The sequence below is a fragment of the Macrobrachium nipponense genome, chromosome 12, assembly GCF_015104395.2.
Source record: "Macrobrachium nipponense isolate FS-2020 chromosome 12, ASM1510439v2, whole genome shotgun sequence".
Classification (NCBI taxonomy): Eukaryota; Metazoa; Arthropoda; class Malacostraca; order Decapoda; family Palaemonidae; genus Macrobrachium; species Macrobrachium nipponense.
In genome coordinates, this window is record NC_087205.1 from 104044938 (window position 1) to 104070149 (window position 25212).

Here is a 25212-nt window from a genome sequence, read left to right on the forward strand (position 1 = left end):
AAATATCACCAAAACATTATTACTGAAATTTCAGCCTCTATTCATTTCCTCAGTGGTGGTACACATATATTTCTGTCTTGGATCTACTTATTCTCATTCCTCTGTCCTCCAGTACTTGTCTCCATCTTTCCAATTTCACTTCCAAAGGAATCCTTCTGGGCACGTTGTTTGTTGCCATGTACCTGGAGGAATATTCAACTTAGGCCAAAGGCCAAGCGTTGGCACCTATGGGGTCATTCAGCGCTGAAGGGGAAATTTATAGTAGTAGTACTATGAAATAATTGTAAGGAGAGGGTGGAAAGTACGATAGGAAAGAGAATATTAATGGAGGTACAGTTAAAAACATGAAAGGTGCTGCAGCTAGGGGCCGAAGGAACGCGGCAAAGAACCTTAAGCAATGCATACAGTGCAATACGTGAGGTGCACTGACGGCACTACCTGACTAAGTGGTCAATGCACCTAAATATTCGAATCCTACAGATGTCAGTTCCAAAGGAATTAATACCATGAGGATAATTATTGACCGGGTTCAATTTCTCGAAGATCAATATTTTTGTCAGTTATGCCAAGATGCAGTGAATGTCCGAAAGAACAGCCTGCATATATAGGATTTCTTCACAAAGAAACCTGAGAGCGAGGGAACAAAACCAGACTGATGTGATCATTTGACGAATTCATATGAAATCTAAGAAGTTAATATGGATGCAATCTTTAGAAATACATCAAAGAGGAGAAGAAAACCAATGGGCTGTAAACTTTATCTCTTTCCTTAATAAACGCTCCAAGAAGAGGCCCACTGGAGGACGAAACTGTTGGACATTTTCTGAGATTAACCATTTTCATTTTCCTATGTGGAATACAATTGAATTAACATATCTTCGTGACTAAGAAGATTACCAGTAGTACTATATTATTACAAGTAACTCTTTCCAGTCTGACCGGATGTCATGTCTCCTCTAACCTGTATATTGTTTTTTTTTGTATAGTGCTTTTTTGTTGCATGGAACCAGTGGTTGTTCAGCAACGGGAACAACGGCTTTACGCGACTTCCGAAACACGTCGAGAGTGAACTTCTATCGCCAAAAATACACATCTCTCACACCTCAATGGAATGGCCAAGAATCGAACTCGCGGCCACAGAGGTGGCAGGCCAAGACCGTACCGATCACGCCACTGAGGCGCTACAAAACCTGTAGGATTTCGTTTGGATTCCGAAATCGTGCTGCGTCTCGTCGATAAGAAGCAAACGCTCACAGATGTCCTTTGACGTTGATATCAAAGATTACTACCGTCTGTGTAATAGAATAGAACAGAATACAGTCTAGGCCAAAAGCCAAGCGCTGGGACCTAGAGGTCATTCACAGCTGAAAGGTGGTACAGGAGGGAAACTTAGCACTTGCACTAAGAAACAATTGTTAAAGAGTGTGGTAAGTCAGATGGAAGAAAGAGAATATAAACGGGGGTACAGTAAAGGAAATAAAAGAAGTTGCAGCTAAGAGCCGAAGGGCCGCTGCAAAGACATTCAAGAAATGCCAACAGAGCACCACACTAGTCAATGACAAGTCTAAGATCTTCATGACAAAACTACTTGATGGAAAAAAAAAAAAAAAAAAAAAAAAAAAAAAAGTCTGAGAATCTGAAAAAAGATGAAGCATCCTCTTCGCTATAAAAAATTATGAGAAAAACTTGGAGAAACTTATGGTCTCTTACATCAAAATGTAGAGGTTTTTCGACCATCGTCCAACGCCAAGACCATTACATCACTTTGTCACATCCAATGACCACTACAAAAACGGAACCGACGTTTTTGGCGCTTCAGTGATAAAGTTCATTAATCAAAACATTTTTTCCTCAATAATGTATTTTTCCAAAAAAAAAAAAAAATAAATAAATAAATAAAATAAAATAAAAAAGCAAAGGTCTTTAACATAAAATAGTTAACATACGGCAAAAAGGATCTATGATAACAAAATTTTTCCTCATTAAGGTATCTAAAAAATGGGGGAAAAAGCAAAGGACTTTAAACATAAAATGGTTAACATTCGGCAAAAAGTTTCTATGAAAAAAATCCTTAATAAGGTATTTTAAAAAAAGGAAACTTTTTTTAAACATAAAATAGTTAATATGCGGCAAAAATGATCTATGAAAAAAAAAATCCTCACTAAGGTATTTAAGAAAAAAGAGTAAACTTCTTTAAACATAAAATGGTTAACATGCGGCAAAAATGATCTATGTAAAATACGAGCGCGAATATAAGGCCCTGTCCACACTGCCGGGCACTGCCCGACGGGCAAACGCTGTTCCCGTAACACGTTTCACTGTACTGACTGACAGAGTATGGAGCCAGAACGATGAGATTGTCTGGTAACACTGCTTCAGAAGCGAGAGAAAATATAAACAGCTGGAAATGCCCGACGTGCATGCCCGCTAGTGTGGACAGGCCTTAAGGGAGAATGAAAACAAACAAATTCAGCGAGTATAGTTTGCGTCATGTCATGGTAGTCTGCCCTGAGTGGTATTAAGAAGTTAACAAGGGTACATTCAGCGCTGCTAAGCTGTTTCACGGACGGTATCAACGATGCACGTCACACTACTTCCTATGTTTAAAATATGACGCGCTATGAATGACATCGCATTTCCTCTTGCCATCTTATATCCCAGAACATAGGGGTGGAGTTATAAAACAAATAGAATGCGGCAAAAAGGAGAAAAGTGATGCGTATACGCCATAGTCAAAGACAACAAGTCAATAATTAAGGCCTTTCTACTCATGAATTATTCACAACTTTTCTCCCTTAATAATAATAATAATAATAATAATAATAATAATAATAATAATAATAATAAAACACCACAGAGAAAAACTTTTTAAAAGAATTAAGTCCTCGAAAAATTCCACGCAGGTTTCTGAAGTTTTCAGTAGAATTATTGTTAAACTTTAATCCAGCTGTATCAAATCGTAACTCCAGGTATATTTTGCTATACCAGAGCGTACAATCTTTTCTCTGAATTAGTTCCTTTTTGCTTTTCTAAGGGTAGGCGCTGAACTGGCATTAACCCGTTGAAGTTTCAGGTCCAAGACTTTGGTCCTGTGGTGTTCTCAGTTTAAATGCCCTCTTCGATTATCAAAGTTTATCCAAGTTCAGTGTCAGAAGGAAAAGACTAAGAACTAAATGTAACATAACAATATGGCTCCACAGAGAACAATGAGTAGTAATATTCAGCTGTGAAAACCCTTGAGTGAGATAAGAATGGCGTTTGTTTCTCGTTCATAAGCCGTTTCATCGAGTTGAGAGGTGATGTCATATGCTTCAAGAATGGATTCTTTGCTTGGGTGCATAAAATTGGATTTTCTTATCTTTAAATTCTTTGGAACTAGCGCCTCAGCGTTGTGATCGGTATGGTCTTGACCTGCCACCCCAGTGGCCGCGAGTTCGTTTCTCGGGCATTACATGGAGGTGTTAGAGATGTGTATTTCTAGTGACAGAAGTTCACTCTCGATGTGGTTCGGAAACCACGTAAAGCCGTTGGTCCCGTTGCTGAATAATCACTGGTTCCATGCAACGTAAAAACACCATACAAGCAAATTCTTTGGAACTACATCGTCCTTTTTGTCCAGCATAACAGCAAGATATAAAACAAGCCAAGCAGAGTAATGTGGTAACAAACTTCCCTTCGAGGGGATGGTTTCTGAGAACACGGTATATGAGTCAATGATGCATTCGTCTTTCCACTGTTGACTCGCAGATGAGCCCAGAATACAAAGTAATTTCAGTCTCCCACATCCACTTCATTCACACACCTACTCAGGCGTCTTATCGGCAGTTCGTTGATCCCTTTACACGTAACGAGATAGTCCACACTTCTATCGTATGCAATTACGCTCCAGGATATTCAAAACGGTCAATCTGGCACTATCAGCTCTCTCTCTCTCTCTCGTGAAATAGCCACCTTAAGATACTTGATCCCCATTCTTACCTAAAACGATATTAACCTATCACAATTCCTTCCTCTCGCCTTTCATTCTCCCTTAATGCTGCTGTCTGTGCATGGGCAAAATGTGTAAATCTCATAATCTGCATAAAATACTATATTTCAACATTACGTTAAATGCCTATCTTAATTATTTCAAATACTGTTATCACTAATGATCAAAATGGTAGATACAGCGGAACTGTCTTCACTTTCGGTGGAAGTGAGAAATTGCTTGTCGAGTACTGTAGTCCCATGAGAATTTTTCAGTCAGAAGAGAAACAGACTGCAATATTAGGTCTTAAACATTGTTAATGACCACTTAAACAGCTGCTATGAATGAGTTATTTTCAAACCTATAAAAAAGACCGCTCTCTACACTTTTCAATTGGAGTCGTATATGTCTGTCATTCTTCAAGTTTTTGATCAACCAGCTGAATAAATGCAATTTGTCAAGTAAATGCCTTCCCCGAGGATCTGGATAATATCCCAGGAATATGATGTCATTTTATCCAATGAAGAGTCAAAGAATGTGAACTAGACAAAAGATATTTCGGTGCTACTTTAACCTATCTACGTGTCACCCTACTCCGAGGTGCTTGTACTAAACATGGCGGCGGCTCCCGGGACACCGTGTTTAGTACTAGCCCCTCGACTACTGAATTTCTAAATTCAGTAGTCGAAAATGTATATAAATAAACGATATCTTCGTGGGGCCGTCTGCTTTACATTTACCACACGGTGTTCTATAGTAGATTCACATCAACCGTGCATCTGATGTCAAGGCTAATCCCTTACGACGCTCCTGAGAGGCTGTTGATAAGCCAGTCACAGGGCTGGAAACTCTTAGTCTCTCTCGAGGAATACTTTTGAAAGACGTATACCTCAGGAGAGGTATACGTCTTTCAATGTGAACTCGAGAGTGAGATAAAGTTTCCAGCCCTGTGATTGACTCATCAACAGCCAATCACGAGCGTCGTAAGGGACTGGCCTAGACACCAGATGCACGGCTGATGTGAATCTACCATAATACTAGTACGACAGAGTAGATGACGCAAAGGTAACAAGCCAAAGTAGCGCAGATATTTCACTTCCGCCGCTCATACCTGTAATTCACCATAAACTCTTGAAGGCTGAATTCAAATCACTTCACCCTTTTAAATTCGAGATTGAATGACAGACGAACTCTCGGTAAAACCACCCTTAGCCACATCCGTTAACCCCCAAAATCTAGGACATACAATTTTTACAACGACCAACCCTCACTTCATCACCAGAATTCAAGAATCATTACTATTCTTAAACTCCACCAGTATACTCTTAGTAATTCAAGGAGCTGAATCACTTGTAACGATTTGAAGTAATAAGTACCCTAAAAATACATCACCAATTGGCAGCCTTCTTTTCTTCGCTTCGCTGTGGGTAATAACTTCATCCCAGAGAATCTGCCTCCTCCTCCTACCGAGTCTTGATCCGCTGACGAGCCGACTGTCAGAATCTTTTCATTATCCTATCAAGATCATTAAATGCTATAATTCAACAATCAAGTGTTTCCGACTATTTGGGTTCACACACAGTACAGTTATATTTTATGAAACGTTCATCTCGCTCAGAAATTCTTTTATCGGGGGTAATTTCACTTTAAGCCTCATATGAAAAAGCTGTTAAATCAACACAGCAGTTTTTTTTAAAAGAAAACGAATAATACATAAGTAAAAGTATACTAAAAAAAAAAACGCAATTAAATACAAGAGCTGTAAAACGTGCACTACCACACAACCCGCATTTGCAATTGAATTTTTTTTTCCTTAATGCAAGCATGCCTGAAATAAACACCATTCCGAGTATTAAAAGGTGTCTTGCTATTCGGACCCACTTGGGAACTAGTCAAACAATTAGTGGTTAAAACTACTAAACAGCAACTATAGTAGATTCACATCAACAGTGCATCTGATATCTAGACCAGACCCTTACGACGCTCCTGATTGGGTGTTGATAAGCCAATCACAGGCTGGAAATCTCAGTCTCTTTCGAGCGTTCACATAGGCAGGATGCATGTTCGACCTCTTCTGAGGGATACTTTTGAAAGACATATCCCTCAGGAGAGGTGGAACATACATCCTGCCTATGTGAACTCTCTCGAGAGAGAGACTGAGTTTCCAGCCTGTGATTGGCGTATCAACAGCCTCTCAGGAGCGTCGTAAGGGACTAGCCTAGACATCAGATGCACGGTTGATGTGAATCTACTATAGTTGGCTCTATAGAAGAGAGGAAAAGTAACCCAAGCATTAAGAAATTCATCCACAGCGTTTTAATTTTGAGTCCTAAAATATTACAACCAACTTAAAAAGGTATAATATATTCAGCATGCCATTAAATAAATGTCATTCATACGAAATGAAGCTTATGATTCTTGTTTTGAAACATCACTTAGAGTCAACAACTCACAAAACTAATCCAAACTGGGTACATGAGACTAATTCACCATACGAACTCTAAAGATATAGCCTGTCTTATTTTAGATTTTTGCTAGTGAAGTATTTACACTCATCCCGTTGAGAATCTTAACGAAGATAATCCCCAGTCTTTTAGTGACCGCAAATGTCTGAGACTAACAAATCGCAAATGAAAATGCACATTAAACTTATTATATACCGTCCAGAGTTTATGCAGATATTGCAGGTAAAATTCGCCATTAAAGGCTATACCCTCACTCACTCTGAATATAATTAAAAATATTACTTCCGGTAGTATCTTGCTATAGTTCCTCGTATTACAGGACATATTCACTGTATGAATAATAATTTAGTTGATTTTGCAACCTTTAAAAACCATAGAAAAAAAAAAGAATTTTAATATACATAAGCCTGTATTTCGAGAGAAGTAATCAAAACATTAATATTGATAAGCTGTTACAATTTTCCACGCTCTGTGACACATTACAATCTCTCTCTCTCTCTCTCTCTCTCTCTCTCTCTCTCTCTATATATATATATATATAATATATATATATATATATATATATATATATATACGTGTGTATATGTATATACACATATATATATATATATATATTATATTTATACAATTTTTAAAATACATGTTAAATACTTCAATTAAAAAAAACATTATCTGACCACAGAAAGATTAACAAAAATAAAACCTACGTCAAAAACGACAACGCGATCAATCCGGTATTTCTCGCAAGTACGGCGTTCCTCTGAAAATGAATGGGCTCGCGTGTGTGTGTGCGTTATGTGTGTGGGGTGTGTGAGCGCGCGTTCGTGCGTCCGCTAGCGAGGCCCGGCAGTTGAGAATAGGTTTGGAAGCAAGAAGGAACTATGTGCCGGGAGACGGCAATTGAGGGCTTGACATCCACCTCCCCTTTGTCACTAAAATTACTTCTACCCTCCCGATTAAGATACTCTATCTCTCTCTCTCTCTCTCTCTCTCTCTCTCTCAGGGCATCTACAGATAAAGAAAATTTACTTTTTTTCGCATTTTCCAAAACAAATAGAAAATTCTTTAGTAAAATTACTGGTACAATAAATAAGCCCTCCGTCTCCCTTCCCCAAACCAACACCCTCCCCCCTCCTTGTTTTTCCTTTTTTAAACGACAAAAAGCACCGAAGCAGAACGCATATATTTTTCCATTTCAAGAGTCTCTCTCTCTCTCTCTCACACACACACACACACACACATACACACACACACAAAACAACAGGAAAAGGAAAATTCAAGCATAATTATATGTAGCTCTCTCAATCTCTATCCTAAAAAAAAATCAGGAAGGAACGAGCGTAATTACATTCTTTCTCTATCTCTCTCTCTCTCTCTCTCATGGGTATCTTTCAAATCTGACAATTTAATATTATTGACGAGCCTAGCAAAAGCGCTACAAAGGAAACTACATCCATATTTAAAGTGGCAAAGAAAATATTTTACTTTATACTCTCTATATCTGATGATTCACCTCATTTCATCTAATTGAATCTTCTGCGAATATCGAAACTTTTCCTGGATAAATAAAAAGGCTTCGCTATTCTAATGTGGCAGAAATCGACATTCATTCATTTACACTGAACGTATTGTCTATACTCTCCCGTCATTTGTCAGTAATATGAAAAAATGGCATGAGTTCCTTCTTCCCTCGAATAAAACATTTCAACAATGTATTTCGTGGGAATTCACGTAAGTTCCTTACCATGGGGAAGATTCACGTGAATTCTTTAATTCTCTCACAAATAAACAAAAATTAAAGGAATAAACTACCATTCTCACATGAAAAGTCTCGAAAAAGTATACACACACATGCATAAATATATATTATATATAAGTATACTATATATATATTTATATATACATATATATATATATATATATATATATATATATATATAATATATATATATATATATATATATATATATATATATATATATATATATATATATATATGAGAGAGAGAGAGAGAGAGAGAGAGGAGAGAGAGAGAGAGAGAGAACGATGACAATACAATAGTAGGTGTTAGCCCTTCAGTACACCAACAGTTTTCAGAATGAGGCAGTTGGTCTCATGCCCTTACTCACTCTAGCTGGGATGCAGCACGATTAACTGGCTATAAAAAATAAAAATAAAAAATTTCCCTAGTCAGGTCATCATGGGCCCAAGGTTCAATGGAGGCCGCTTCATGCGTTCCGTCTACCTCTGATACCAAATAGGAATCTCTAGTTAGTGATCAAATAAGAAAGGATGACTGCTGCCATACCAGCAGTGAATACTCCTCTTATGAAAACAATACAATGAAATGATAATACTCCAAAAAAATGAAACACTTTATTAAGAAGTCCTTTTTGGGTTTTTAACCTTTAAGGTATTTATACACACATACACACTCACATACATACACACACTATACAATATATAAATTTTAAATAATATATATATATATATATATATATATATATATATATATATATATATATATATATATATGAAACTTTAAGCGTACGGAAAAAGTCATTGGAATCCGCGTTTTTTTTTTTTTTTTTTACCAAATGAATAACGACGTCGCGGTTTTTACCGATCTGTAGACAGCCGACCGGTGTGGATTTGATGTTAAAACAATAAACTCGCTCCTTTTCATCCACCCAGCATAAAAATCTTGATTAGATTCGTTTAATGAACCCGAGGAATGAATGACACGTGGAGAAATCTCCTACAAAAGAGGCAAAATCAACTCCCAGCACTTTTAACGGGAAATTAATTTGGCGAAATGGCGTCGTTTCATAGCAGTTCGAATTAGTATCCGCGCCTTTACTTCTTCCTCGAGCGACATTGAAGAGATCTTTCGTGTTCTTTCATATGGGTCTGCCAGTTGAGTGATGGTCTTTTCTTTTAAAAAATTCAATAAGAACTGGCTGCACACACACACACACACACACACACAGTTATCAACACACGTCTATCAACTACGTCAGGGGTTCAATCACAAAACCAATTGTTGTTTGTCTACTTCTGTATCGCAATATTGCTACTGATGAAGAATACACAGAAAACTGATACGACGATTATATTATTGTTGTTGTTTTATATGTGAAGATCTGTAAAAGCAATCTGAAAACGAATACGCTCGCCCATCCGGGTTGCGTGCACGCGCGCACTACTACAGTACAAGACAAGACCATACGCCAAACGATCCCAAGAGATGCCACATTTGGTTAAATGCGTGAGTAAATACAACCACCCATCACGTGAAGACCTGAAGAACAAAGCGAGATTATTGCACAAAAGGCGATAATTAAAACAAGAAGGAGGGGCACTCGACCAGAACTAATGAAAAATCGACACGGGGCGAGGGCAATTGTACAAGAATGCCCTGGTCCAGGACAGGAGGATTATCTGGGACCCCAGCAAGGCAGGGCCACTGGCCGGTAATAGGATGACAACTGTTCTTGTCCTTCTTTAATGAAGCTGACATTGCTTCTTTGTTTGACTTCAGTTTTCTCAGCGACGCCACGTTTAGCTGTTGTCATCCGAACGCTTCGTTTTTTCAGTACGAATAAGAAGCCAGATTTTCGATGAGATTTCCGATTATTCCTCTCGAATTAACAAGATTGTAAGTGGCATATGCATCTATATCCCAGTATATATTTAGAATTATTTCTCTATTACCACTGACAAGCTACATTACCTGTTTGGAAGTTTGGTTTCTGACCTAATATGCATTAAAACTTCAAGCGGTCTTGCATTACCAATTTACTGTAAAAAAATAAATTGATGGGGGAAAGGAGTAATGAGAAGAAATGGGCTGCTTGGCGTGAAATTGCTAGAGGTTCCATAACAGTCTTTCAAGAACAACTATGTCCTGACATCTGACAAATAAGAATAAAATTGAAGGAGCTAGTCTGACTAAAACATTTTCTTTTACGAAGAACTCATGTAGTGATTGCAGAGTCGCGGACTTGCGAACCTGCCCCATTAGGGCTCTAAGTTGAGGTTTAATTTGGACAAGAGTAAAACTGTCGTCAGACTTAGGTTCAGATTGTTACTGATATAGCTAAAAAAAACAAATGAGGTAAGACCTGTAGCTTACGTTCAGTGTTTGTAAAAGAAATGCATGCAAATAAATGTTCATCCCCTTATGTATTACCCAATCGAAGGGAAACGGCTGATAGAAATCAAAAGAAAGAAAAGAAATAAGTACATTACTATCAGGACAAAAAACTCATGGAACAGAGAACTTCCGCTTCAAACTTCTCTATACTTCCAAGTAGTATTTCCCGCACTGTATAAATCCCAAGCACTGCATAAATCCCAAAACTGCAATACCAATATCTCAAGACGACCCTATACCTATGGAAACACAACGGGAGGCGAGAGAATTCCACAGGTCGGAAGTGGATAGCACAGGATGGGCTGATTAAACCGATGAACTCGCGACTTCCACACAGTACCTGAGTACGCACACCCAGTGTGATCGTTGGAACAGAGTTACCAATTTCACACAGGCTTGAAGCCTCAAGGAACTGTGTGTGCACCTCGGTTTCCAAATTCTTAAATATGTTACTGTCAAAGGATATTAGCAGTAGATAAAAAGATCATTAGTCTTGGAGGTATTCATAACATTTGTGTCAATGTCATTCTTCAGCGGTTTCTAAATCTGTATTACCGCCATCAAAGGAATACAAAAGAAAGAGCAAAAGTTAAGTCACTCCTTCGTCGATATCAAAATCTTCACTACCAACATCAAATGGACAAGAAGATGAAGAATATGACTGGATTTTTATTTGCATTTGATTGGTTCCGAGTTTACGACATACGGGGGTTTATAACAGAATCCTGGCAGCGAGACGTATACTCATCCCAGGTGGACGTAACTGCAGAATCGTAATGAGCATGAGACTATTATATACAGCAATGGGTCGGTGAGATCAAAATTCCAAAAACAATTAAGAGACAAATCATTCCATGGGTAACATTCACCAAAACCTATACACGAAATACTAGAATGCTTAATCATGGAGCAACCTTTAAATTGTTTTTTTCAACACAAACAGGAAAATAAAAACTTTCGTGTTCTTTTGTTTTTAGATACGATATATATGCATAGCCAAACATACATTTCACGCAACGCTGCGTTACTCTATATAGGCATCAGGAGCGACAGTGTATACAATGTATAAACGTACATTGAGCGTCAAGTCTGCTTACAGCACACGCCAACAAAACAAATGAGCAACGTTTTCTGAGATAACATTTAGCTCATGCAGAATCTGGGATTTACGAAAATCTAACAGAACTACAACTGAAACGACAGCTTCGAAATGCTCTTAGATTGTTTGTGGGTAAGGTAATATCAAACAAGAAAAGGTCGAGGAGAACGCGTCTAGTACACGTTTCCGTTCGCAATATGAAAACCGATGTGGCAACTCAAACATGAATGACAGGTCAGAAAGAGCTCAGGTTGCCACTTAATGAATATATCCCGTGGGAGGTGTTGAATGTCCGCCATAGGCTTCTCTCATTCTTCCTCTATGGATTTCCTGCCTTTTTATTTCTTAGGTCTTATCTCATTGTCATTTAAAGGTTTTGCTTTTTTCTTTCTGTACATTCTCGGGGCCATGTTTTTAATTTCGATTCAAAGTAATGCATTTTTTTTCTACAGGTCATCACAATTATTACCGTGACTTGCACATTATTTTAATCTACTCTTTCGTATTTTCGCTGTAAATCCTGGAGTATAATAATCACATCAAAAGTTTAGAGAACGCCTGGGGACGCTTTAACGCAGTAATCTCTCTCTCTCTCTCTCTCATGGCAAGTGCCATGGATATTATTCCTATGATGCCAGCAGCATTTTTTCGAGCCATATGCTAAATTCCGAAGAACATTCAAGATCACTATTTTCCGGATATCGGTTACCATTTGTCCAAAAACCTCTCCTAAGGGGGTGGGGGAGAGAGAGAGAGAGAGAGAGGGGGTTGTTTGATAATGCTTATGGCAGAATCCTGCAAGAGCAGTTGTCATAACGTGTAATTTACAGTGATATGAACACACTGAGGGCCTATGGAAACGAATAACTGCAAAAGCCTTTCAGATCCCACTCTAGGTAATGATAAGTGGCTGTAAATGTAGCTACAATTTACTTTCATTCTATGTAACATTAATTCTTTTATTTATATGTAAATACTACTTGTCCGGTGACGTTACAGCTTTAGCCAATAGTTGTGAATATAATAAAATTGGTAATTAAGCTAAAATTATCAATATTTTATTTTAAAAATAATACTGGAAAACAAAGAAACGGATCTTTCCTAGATAGTAAGTAAACCCAAGCAGAATTAAGGTGGTCGTTGTCTTTATGACATTACAGTCTTCTTTTTATATTTTTACGGTCATCCCCAACGGACTTGTATTAATTAAACACGCCGCAAAGGTGGTTACAAAAAGTTAAGTATATCTCAGTTTAATCAGACCACTGAGCGGATCACCAGCAGCTCTCCTAGGGCCCGAAGGATCAGATATTTTTACGTGGCTAGGAACCAATTGGTTACCTAGCGGCGGGACCTACAGCGTATAGTGGGATCCGAACCACGTTATATCGAGAAATGAATTTCTAATCACTAGAAACAAAATCCTCTGATTCCACGTTGGCAGAGCGGGGAATCGAACGCGAATAGAAAAAGGGTTAAAACTCTAGTGAAGATCCCAAAGAACAATAATTAAGGGACCCATGGAGCACCAGCTCAATATCATGACGTAAGCACAATAAAACACACAAAATCCGGCGTACAAAAACAGAACGAGCGAAAAATAATACGCATTCCACAACGTTCCGCGAAGAGTACTATAGTAGATTCACATCAACCGTTCATTTGATGTCTAGGCCAGACCCTTGCGACGCTCCTGATTGGCTGCTGATAAACCAATCACAGGGCTGGAAACTCTCAGTCTCTCTCTGAGGTATACGTCTTTCACGAGAGGTGGAGCATACACCCTACCCATGTGAACTCTCGAGAGAAACTGAGAGTTTCCAGCCCTGTGATTGGCTTATCAACAGCCTCTTAGGAGCGTCGTAAGGGACTGGCCTAGACATCAAATGCACGGTTGATGTGAATCTACGATAACTCAGGATTATGCGACGCTTCCAACGTAACGAACGGAGCTCATGAAAACCGCAAAACATTCAATTCGCTCAAGTTAACGGCAAATCATTTGCTTATGCTGCCAACAAATTCCTACCCGGGAATAGTACGTGTCAAGGACCGGAAAAGTGGTATCCTAAACACCTGGAGAAATATGCCTCGGGATAATACTGCTCAACGTTATGATCAAACCCAACCCTAAAACTTAATTGGTTGCGATTTTATGGGAAGAAGAATGAACGAATTTGGTTGCGTTTACCTCTCGATACACAGAATGCTCTGTATTCATATATGCCAGCTAACGCTATTTTCCATACCGCGGGATTCCATGATACCTATTCATCGGAATATTTGCTCTGGCGAATCATTTTGTCTTCTGCCGGAAAAGTAAGTTTTTTGCACCATCCCCTCGAAACGGGACAATGCATGGTTTATATAAATTCATTAGATTTTATATAATTACTAATAAGCATGTTAGTTTTTTCATTCTTTTGCACTCTTTCATTCATGATAAATTACTTCTATTAACCTTTTTCGTCGAAATAATTTTAATCTTGTACTTACGTCCGCGCATCTATTCAACGCATATTTTTTCCTTATAAACATATTAAGAGTACACACACATATAAATATATTTTAAATATATATATATATATATATATATATATATATATATATATATATATATATATATTTATATATCTCGAAAATACAGGGCATTTGTTATCAAATAAGTTTTGCAGCTTAATATTTGTGTATATAGATATAAATATAAATGTAAATACATAGAGGCAGAAATACATAGAACATACAATATATATATATATATATATATTTTATATATATATATAGACTATATATATATATATATATATAATATATATATATATAGTCTCTATGTATCCTAACTGATTTTCACCGAAAAGTTGACTAACTTTATTATTATCTGTAATTTTCCGTTTTTAAAAACGCATTCAATTGTGTGGAAGCTTGTATAGCAAGGAAACACTTTTTGGCTTGTTCCACCAGAATATTTGCAAAATATGAATAAAAAATATCATACAAATATATTAGCCGGGAGGCCCATCAGTAACAATATCTTGCTAGATGACCCGCGAAATAAGAAAACCTACTCTCCTAAACTAAGCTTATTACTTGTCTTCAGCAATAATTAAACCATGTATCCACCGACTCCAGTTACATTCTTAATTAACAAGGTCTCGAAACTCCAAAACTTTGCTCATTCTTTCGTTTTTCTTCTAAGCTTGTTTGTTAGTTTGTTCGTGTGGTGTTCCGTTGCATGGAACCAGAGGTTATTCAACAACGGGACCAACGGTTTCACGTGACTTCCGAGCCACGTCGAGAGTGAACTTCTATCACCAGAAATACACATCTCTCACACCTCAATGGAATCCCCGAGAATCGAACTCGCGGCCACCGAGGTGGCAGGCTAGGACCATACCGATCACGCCACTAGGGCGCTGCTTTTTCTTCTTCGCGGCCCTTCCTTTTTGCTACTTTTCTGTCCCCTATTCAACTGAGGTACGTTTCCTTATCCCCATTTTCTTTTCCCAGAGCGCGTTCCTGGCTCACCCATTCTATCTGAAGGGTGCGTTTTCTGCTCCATAAACCCTAAAAGTTGGCTGTCTGCCCCCGCATCAGATTTCCTCGATTTAGCGTCAACCTGAAGCCGCTTCACACTTCACAACTTGTTGCTTTAAGGCCACCCAAAAGGACTCTCTCTCTCTCTCTCTCTCTCTCTCTCTCTCTCTCTCTCTCTCTCTCTCTGTGTGTGTGTGTGTGTGTGTGTGGCAAGAGGTTGAAAAAATCGAAAAGCTTATCATACATACTAGTCATGAAAAGGTTAATCCACTGAAAACAATGAACTATGACAAACAAATGCGTGAAGACAAACTCGAATCGATACAAAAGTCTGATGAAATTTTTGTAACAACTTTTACAAAATTAGATACTGGAGCTATATTCTAAATTGTTTGGTGCATGCACAATAAAACTCATGCTGATAAGCTTGGCGTGCCAGAAGACCAAACGGCATTCATTTCTTGACAAAAACGTTTTTGGTCAATTACAGAATTATCCACCAGCATTGATATATAAGTGTTTTTACAATGTAACCAATAGTTCCTTGTCCACGGTCTACAAGGTTATAAATGAGGTCAACACATGGAAGGCTCTATGACACAGGTAGGCCTATAGTCAACTACAATAGCAGATAGAATCTGCTATTGTAGTTAGTTAGCTTTACCTCTAAATTTGTCATCGTGTACGCTAATTATGAAGCTTATGTCACTACAATACTGGCAAAATGTCTGAAACTTGAAACTACTAACTCAAAAATATAAGACTAATATTTTAACGAAAACAACCATTAAATTCTGGCCATATTTAACAACGGTATACAAGGAACCACGTTTCAGTCGGCAAAGAAATAAATTTATCATTCTGCAATTGTAAATTATGGTTTTCAATACTGATTTGACAGTAGTTCACGATTTTGACGTTGACAGTCGGAAATTTTTCGACATTACATACTATCACCTAAACTCATTAACCTAGTCTATAATTATCAACCAATGAATGGGTCGAGTCACATAATTATTTGTTGCCCATTCGTTACGGAGTTAAATCTGTGGTTAGAAACGAATTTTATTTACAATCACAGGCAAAAGTTTAATTAAAGGCTCCGTGGCCTAAACTAGTTTAGGTCAATTTAAAAAAACGTCATCGAGCACAAACTACCACCTTTTCGGCAACTATGCATTGTACCTGAGTAGTATGTGTTCGTTATCTTACTGTTAACACGAAAACTTTGTTTACATGATCACGCAATGGCAAAAAGTCTATGTAAATCCTATTACTTGTCTACGAAAGACATCAATCTGATTATGGTATTACAACTATTCTTTGTTCTGGCTATACTGCTTGACTGTTTTGTCCCATGAACTCGACATCTTGATTTCTTAAGAGTCTTGCCGTTGATTTAAACACCTAAATATGCGTGGTCACATTGACATTATAGATTTACAGATTAGCAAAGCACATTAAGTGACAATCTTTTATAAACAACTACTCGAACACGCTGCGACGGAATTCAATGACTTACACCAAAATTGCTTCCAATAATATTATTTTCACAACACAGCATAAATGTCATATATTAATTATACCTCAACAGCAATGATACAGTGCTATCAGTATATGATATCTTTTCCATTCCACGTCGTACTTCCCGAACATAACGCTAAGTCAGTTTGGCCACATATATTGTCCACCAAGTGCAATAAATCCAATATGCTTTACTGAAACTCTCGTAAAACGATGTTTATGTTGGAATATGTCGGTCACAAGACTTTGGTTAGGCCTACCTATATATCAAGCGTTGGGAGGAAAACCAAAACAATGCAATGTACAAATCACAAAGGGGTCAATACAATGTACAGATCACAAAAAGTCAATGCAATGTACAAATCACAAAGGTACATCTCACAAAAAGTCAATTACAACATTTTGGTTAAGCGTAAATCAAATGCGGCGAGAAAACCTATAGAAGTAGACATACCAAACAATACATAGGCCCATGCATATTTACGGCATCAATCACCCAAAGAAGATGGAATAACAAGGTCTGTTACAAGGCTATATCTTAACCCAGTGCGTTGGGTCCTTACCTGGTCGGCCTATATCAACTCATCCCCTCCCCTAACTAAACAAAAACCCGCAGATTACAGGGGTCCGTACAGGTAGGCTATGCATCCTCGTCTAAACTAACCTAACCTACGGCAACGGGCCCTTACCTATCCAGTGTAAAGTACAAGCGCATAACATAGTATAACTATCCCTGACCTTGCCTAACCTAGCAGGAGACTCTGTGCCAATAAACCCTTAAGTTGTCTAATGGAGCCACAATTCATACCCATTAAAAATATCTTCCTTGTATCCCTTGTTTATGTGTCCTTTTTATGTCTTCCTTAAAGTTAAGATAGAATTATCCAATGGTTCCCCACTGGTTTTCCATTACTCTTAAGGGTAGGTCTAATGGGGCTTGCAATTGGTAAACCAACATTTAGGGCTACCTCAAAAAAGGGCCCAGAAGACAAATTCTACAAACATGCACTGCCGATGAGCCTTCTGTCGTATAGATATACACCCATACTTATAATATAATCAGAATTGCATATTTTAACAACCCTCTAAGGTAATAGTTCCACAACCTAAAGACATGCAAACACAACTGTTTTCCTAGGAAATTTGTCAAAATCACAAAAAAATTAACAGAAAACAAAAAACCATCACTTACCTTAGCGGTGGGCTGGTAAGCCTGTGGCATCCACACTGGTTTGGCGTAGGAACTTCCCTTAATATCATTTCTTGACCAAATAACACTGCGTGGCCAAATTTTCAATTCGTAAAATTTGCTATAGCGCACAACACAGTTTTGACTAACTTATTAGGTCAGGATTCTCCGGAAGTGTCATGTTGGTTCAGATGATCAACAGCTAAGAAAGTATTCTTTCGCTTATTATCTGTAACGTTGATAGCTAGAGAGTAATTGTTGAGCAACTGATGGAAAACAATCTAATTACAAAGCCGATCCGTCACGAACACGTGGCGTCATATTTTAAAACTATCTAGACATTCTAGAGCGTAAAAGAGGTTAAACTTGTGACGTCATATACTAGAACTACATTCTGGCGCGTAAAAAGGGGGTAATAAGTCTCATAACTTTCGGCGGGCTTAAAAGTGTAAACTTGTCTATAAAAAAAATAGTGAGTAGTGACACCGAAGTAGGGCTCTCCCTGAAGAACCATTTTAAAAGTGAGTTTTCGGGTAATCATTAAGAGTTTGGGAGATTATCTTCCATTTATTGTATTATTATTTGCATCCATGGCAACTATTTAAGACCTTAATTAAAATCCTCAACGGCTCAACCTAGATATTTTCTTGCGGAATTGTAGTGACGTCCCCTTATCCCAGAACATTTTCTCGAAACAAAATGTGAAGTAGCGTAATATCCCAACTGGAATTAATGTTAAAAACTTACTTCAGGCATGAGTGTTGGTTGTTCTCTTCTTTGTTGGTATTTTCTGGTGACAAGCAGGCGGTAACAGACGAACTAACTGAACATCGTCATACATATGTTAACGTTTACAGTTTGCTCTCCTAACAAGGTAGGCAACCTCGACTTCCCATTTCACAAAGACTACATAAAGTTATGAACCAGTCAAAGGTTCGTGGATATGCTGTAGCATCATCATGTCTGCAAAATCATGTTTCATTTTTATTTTCCATGTTTCTCAGGGGTATTATAAACAACAGTTGCTTCATTTTTCTCAAGCCTCTCGTCTTCCATTTTTCACCTCTCAGTTTTCGCCATGATTAAAAGTGACTTAACTGTAGTATAGCTGATAGCAACATTCGTTAGCAGTTATTTTGCTGTCAACTGATTTTTTCCTATATTTACGGGTGATTCAAATAAAGCCGTGGAGTTTTGTGCTAATTGCCAAGTGATATTTTGGAATTCGACTTTTCTAAAAAAAATATTTCCTGGCTCCCACAGAAAAAAGAATAGTCATTAGGCGCTTGAACTTTTCGTGATACAGTTGTTCCAAATAACCATTCTTAAGAGAATACTACGCATGGCCGGTCTTTCAGCCAAATAACCTGGCTCGAAACGAGTGCCTAGACTAAGCCCGAGCTTCTCTCTTACTTAGAAGAAAGGGACAATGAAACCAGCGGCCCATTTGTATTTCCTCTATAGGGGATGGGAAAGGTAAATGTAGCTACATCACTATCTGTTGTAGGTTCTCAACGGAGGATCGTTAACTTTTGACAGGCAATGGCGTTGTGTGTAATATATTCGTAGGTATAGGCCTATAAATATATATATATATATATATATATATATATATATATATATATATATATATGTGTGTGTGTGTGTGTGTGTGTGTGTGTGTATACACAATGTTTACATAAATCTGCAGAGAGAGAATGTCTAAATGTAAGCAGCAACCTTCGGACATGTGATTACCCAAAAAGAAGGACAAACTCTTCAGGCTATTATAAATGGAGATTAAGTTCTTACAAATAATAGACTAAGATTAACAGTATTTTTTTTATTATGCTTTCCAAAAGCGAAACTAATAGTAGTCAATGCTTTGAGACTAATCAACCCCCAGCAGACGAAATGTTCCTTCATGCGTATGAATGTATACGTTCTTTAGTTATCAGGAGGCTTTATATGATACATAAATGCGTTTCTTGTTTATAAAATTTGTTAAATAAAGGATTACAATAACAATAGTAACGTCAGCAAGAACCAGTTACATTTAATAGATTCAGGAAACAAACCTCAGAAACTCTCTCTCTCTCTCCTAGTGTGTGGGAAAGTATTCCCTCCCAAATGAGAAACACTACGCAGATTTAATAAAGGCAAAGGATCCGAATCGTTGTTTCTGCCTTAAGAAACTTGAAAGGATCAAACAGTCAAACTATAATCCTTTAACCCCTTAACCGGGAGTCACCATCCAGTCAACCGTTATAACATTAATCTCGCCTACTATAGTAGCAGCTCTCAGTCTCGCTTTCCCTTATAACCTAGTATATGTAGGGGCCTTCCCTTCTTGTCCTCCCGCACTACTACAAGTCATTGCACTTTTACAATCGCATCATTGTTACCACATTCTTTTTCATGTCGTACTTCTGTGTAAACGCATATTCCTTGTCAACATTACACTTCTACCTTCAAGCGATATTAACAAATGGTCATAGTTTCTTTCAAGCTAAAGATTGTGGTTCAGTTACGTTGAAAGAATGGAATACAATAGTTTAACGAATTAGTAGTTAATGATTCATACGTTTTAGGAGGAAGATGGAGATGAACACGAAAAAAGTGATACATAGAGATAGAAGAGGTGTTGAAGACGAGTCTTCACATTCAGGGGGAGGAACTGTGGATGGCATAGTGTGTGTGATTCGATGCACTGCCGATGAGCCTTCTGTCGTATAGATATACACGCATACTTATAATATATATAAACATATATATATATATATATATATAGATATATATATATATATATATATAATAATATAATAATATTATATATAGGGGTGTTGGTATATATGTTTATAAGTATGCATGCATATATATAGTATAGACTATATATAGGACGGCAAAATAAATAGATAATCTTAAAAGACAGTTTAGCGTACAGATAAGCAGACCTGAATAAACCTGCGCATAGCCGTGTTGGTGCTGGAGAGAGAGAGAGAGAGAGAGAGGAGATTTTCCAAACGAGTAGATTTCCTCAATAAGATTTTCGTCTTCCGCCAGATTAGACGGCAAAAGATATTTCACACAGCAGAGATTCCACACACTTTTCAAACGGCGTTTCTGTCTCCTCCTCGAACACGAGACGTTTAAGGGAGGTGTACTACACAGTTAAAACACCTTCAACGCATACAGTTTAATGCTCGGTATTTTGTCAGTGGAGATATTATTCAAGTATCTATCTTTACAAGGGTGTAATCACGTACGCATTTTCTCTACAATAATTTAAAAAATAGGCAGTTGCAGGTGAAACATATATATATATTATATATTATATTATATATATATAGATATATATATATATATATATATATATATTAATATATATATATGTGTGTGTGTGTGTGTGTGTGTTGAATCTTATGATGCCACTGAATACAAATCCATGAAATTAAATACCAGCTGAATAGAAGAAGAAAAAATTCTCTCGTGATACAATAATGAATATTCTTGCATACTTTGGTGGGTAAAATTAATTCAGTTTCGTCCTTCTTAAATCAAAGCGAAGAAATGACATCAGTAAATACTCTACAAAAATTTGAAAATCATTTTTCTCGAATATTTGCAGCTTAACTCGATTCTTTTAACGGACAGAGAGCGAGATAATACTCCAAAGTTTGTCTTCATGGGGAATCGTTCCTTGTGTTTTCTTGTGGAATTGTCCCCGGAATTTCTTGCCCCCTTCCGTATTCCAAAGAACTTACTAAGAGCTCGTTTCTTCAAGAAGAAGATTTTGGTAATAGAAAACTTTTTTGCTCTCTCCTTGGAGACCCGATTTGAACACTTTTTAAAGTCTCAGTTACGTTTTAACCAACAACAAGAAAGTAATGACAAAAATATATACGTAAAAAATCAATGAATTTCATGTTAATGCAAAAATTCGGTTTTTAATAAGAGAAAAAAAATGGTTAATTAGTATTTGACTCGCAAGTTTCCTTTTTGTTCTCAGGAGTCGAAAAAGTTATTTTGAGGTTAGATATATACATTTAGGCAGGATTTTTGTGTCTTCCAGCGAAGTTCGTATTACCCAGCCTTCCCGACAGGGTGCTGCTCATTTTCCAAAAAAAAAAAAAATATTACCATTGATTCAATTACTCACAAAACAAGCACTGTAGCTAACTATTAAGAAATGAAGCGTATAAAATCCCCTTGATCAGGCAAATCTGAATGACAGAGAGACAGAAAGGCAGAGAGGTTATCACAATGTAATTGTCTACTAACAGTCAGCAGCATCAAAAGTACCTCTACTGTCACACAGTCTCTCGGGCACCAAAAAACAAAATATCGTCCCTCGCATCCAACAGGAGCTTGGGTATGGGGGTCATAGTATAGGATTGGAGCGGTAGCTTCCCCCTCCTCACCTTTTAAAGGGAACCTGAGCAGGAGGGGAGATAGCAATGCGTATTTCCTCTAACACAGGTCCCCGTGGTACCCCCGAAAAAGACAGAGGCACCAAGGAAAAGCCAAGACCGCCTCCCTTACAACTCAGAGAGAGAGAGAAAAAAAAAAAGAACAACTACGGGGGAAAACGCGAAAGGGAGTGATCGATTAGAAGGAAGAAAGAGAGGAGAAACAAAAACATACACGAGGTAAACAGAGACAACGCACAGAAATGTAAAAAATTAAAAAAATGGGAATGATGCGGTAAATAAAATAAATAACTTGAAAGAAAAACAAGTAAATAAAGGAAGAATTTTTACAGACGAGGTAAACAGAGACAAAGCACAGAAATGTAAAAAATGAAGAAAATGGGGAATGATATGGTAAACTTAAAAATAAAGAAACTTGAAGAAAACAAGTAAATAAAGGAAGAATTTGTGCAGACCAGCTTTCATTTCGAAATACTTTGTCCAGGGGACCACTGGGGAAGGGAGACAGCGAAGGCGCATGAATATGCATTCCCGCCGAAAAAGGGGGAAAAATAAAAGTAAAGCGAACGGGACGTCGGTTTTGAGTCGGGACGCGACAGGTCGTCTTCTCCTCTTAGGCTGAAGCGCAGAGTTTATTCGCCTGTTTATGCATATTTCCACAAGAATGTCCCTTAAACCGAAACCATTTGGAAGCGCCTGTTCGGAGGAGGAGCCTCCTTCCCTCCTCCTCCTCCTCCTCCTCCTCCAAATTCATAACATGTTGGAATCACCCGAGGCCTTCTTCATACACTTCTTCCATTCTGAATCGGGAGGCCTTTCTCACCCCTAAAGGTTCACCTCTCTCCTCCTCTATGATCTTCTCCCTTCACACATCTTTTCATCTCTTCCTCTCCGGTGTGTGTCTGCCGCCTCTATTTGAACCCTCAAGCGAAAAAGTTTCCCCCGCTAATTACAAAACATTGATCTAAGCAGCACTACCGGATCCAGTTTTCTTCACCCGACGAGGAGCTGAGGCCGGGTAGTACCACCAACGCCACCGAGAGAGTGGCCTCGGTAGTACTACTCTGTTGTTCTGAGAACACGGATGTTCTTGATGTCGTTGATTCAGCGGTTTCAGCTGGCCTTATGCCAGCGCGACCTCTTACTCCATATGTCATTATGAGAAGTCAGATTAACAGGTAACACAACGTAACCCTCTAAACTGATAAAAGAAAGCTTCGTCACTGATTAATGAAGAAGTTCAAAGCAACGTATACCAAATTCTACCCCACAACTTCTATCATCGACGGCAACGTAGGAAAAGAGAGGAAAACACAAACGCGATGAGACTCATTTCCCCGAAATAGAACAGTAAGCAGGGTTGCAAACGAGTGAGAGAGAGAGAGAGAAGGGAAGGCCGATAGAGACCAACTACTCCAGAGAGTGACAGACACTGGTTTAAAAATACTTCTCTTTCTTCATTGAGGTGTTTAAAATGCACATCTGAGCATGACAGCTTACCATAAAAAATGTTCGAAAAGAGTTACGGTTTGGAACAGAAAGGCTGAGGCGAGGAACAAGAAAATGGACGAGGAGGGGGGGGGAGAGAGGGAAGATGACCATGGAGGGGTAGGGGAGGGAGAAGGGAAAGAGACGTAAGAAAGTGTAAATAGAGAAAGAGAAGAATAAAGAAAACCACCTCCCCCCTCCCACAAATGAAGAGGATTAAACGATGGTTTTTATTTTACTCTTGACCTATAATCTTTCGCATTTAATCGCTATTAGTTGGTGTTTTCTATTTTTTCATTGTATTATTGGCTCAACGAACTTCGACGCTGTACTAATTATAGTTACTGTGATGCTTTTGTAGTATTTTTCTGAGTTTGGATTTTTCTATCTGTACAATCACTTAAGATACACAGTGAAACTAATTCAATTCGCTTTTGTTTTTAAACATCTTACATTTATAATCTTTAAATATATTAAAAAAAAAAAAATCTAGAACAGTTCACGCTTTTCATTATTCCAGATGAAAATCGATGAACGGTTTTGTTTTATTTATAACATGCACACAGCCCAGTAGCTTATAAGAATATCTCTCTCTCTCTCTCTCTCTCTCTCTCTCTCTCTCTCTCTCTCTCTCATCATATAATTTTTTTCTCTTTTTGTCACCAGCTTTCAGCAGTACATGCAATATTAAGGCTCCCCAGAGCTCCAAGTCGCATTTTTTTTCTTTTTTGCTCCAAAGTCTTCTAAAAACTTTGGAGTTTTTAGAAGACTTTGGGTAGTGATACGCGTGTTTGAAAATGCCAATTTACAAACGTGTTTTTCTCACGATTTATTTTTTTTAATCAGCCCCTGGAGACCCTGAATATTGTGAACGCCTCAAATGACCTTATTTGATTACCTCATTGTTGTCAGGATTCTTTTATGTTTATATTTATATTCTAATATTTTAAGCGCCGTCTTTTGTTTCTTCCGCAGGTGCTTTCCTCATCCCATACCTCCTGACGGTGTTCTGTGCAGGCGTCCCCACCTTCATGTTAGAAGTGTCCATGGGACAGTTTCTGGGTACGGGCGGTCTCACAGTATGGAAAATCACGCCTATTTTCAAAGGTAAGTGGGCATCGAGAAAAGTGCCGATTTTTCTTTTTTTTTTTTTTTTTTTGCATAATTATAAGCAAAATTCTGTTTTGGAAAAAAAAGAAACAATGAATGTTCAGTGTTTATCTTTTCTTTATTTCTCTCTCGTAAACTCAAACATGTTTTCCTGGGGTATAGAGTAACTGAAAAGAAGATACGTGCAAAAAAGAAAGAACAAAATTCTGTTTTTGGAATTAAAAAAACCATTGAATGACAGTCTTTATCATTTGTTTAATCATTTCACTAA

The 25212-nt window shown here is 37.8% G+C and overlaps 1 protein-coding gene across 5 annotated transcripts in view; it reads left to right on the forward strand.

The window, feature by feature from the left end:
* LOC135224724 (sodium- and chloride-dependent GABA transporter 1-like) overlaps positions 1-25212 on the forward strand; it is a 250497-nt gene that overhangs the window by 198775 nt on the left and 26510 nt on the right. For all 5 annotated transcript variants that reach the window (XM_064264024.1, XM_064264022.1, XM_064264023.1 and 2 more), the window contains one exon: positions 24807-24938. In XM_064264024.1, coding sequence (XP_064120094.1) covers positions 24807-24938 — 132 coding nt within the window. The remainder of the gene's footprint in view (positions 1-24806; positions 24939-25212) is intronic.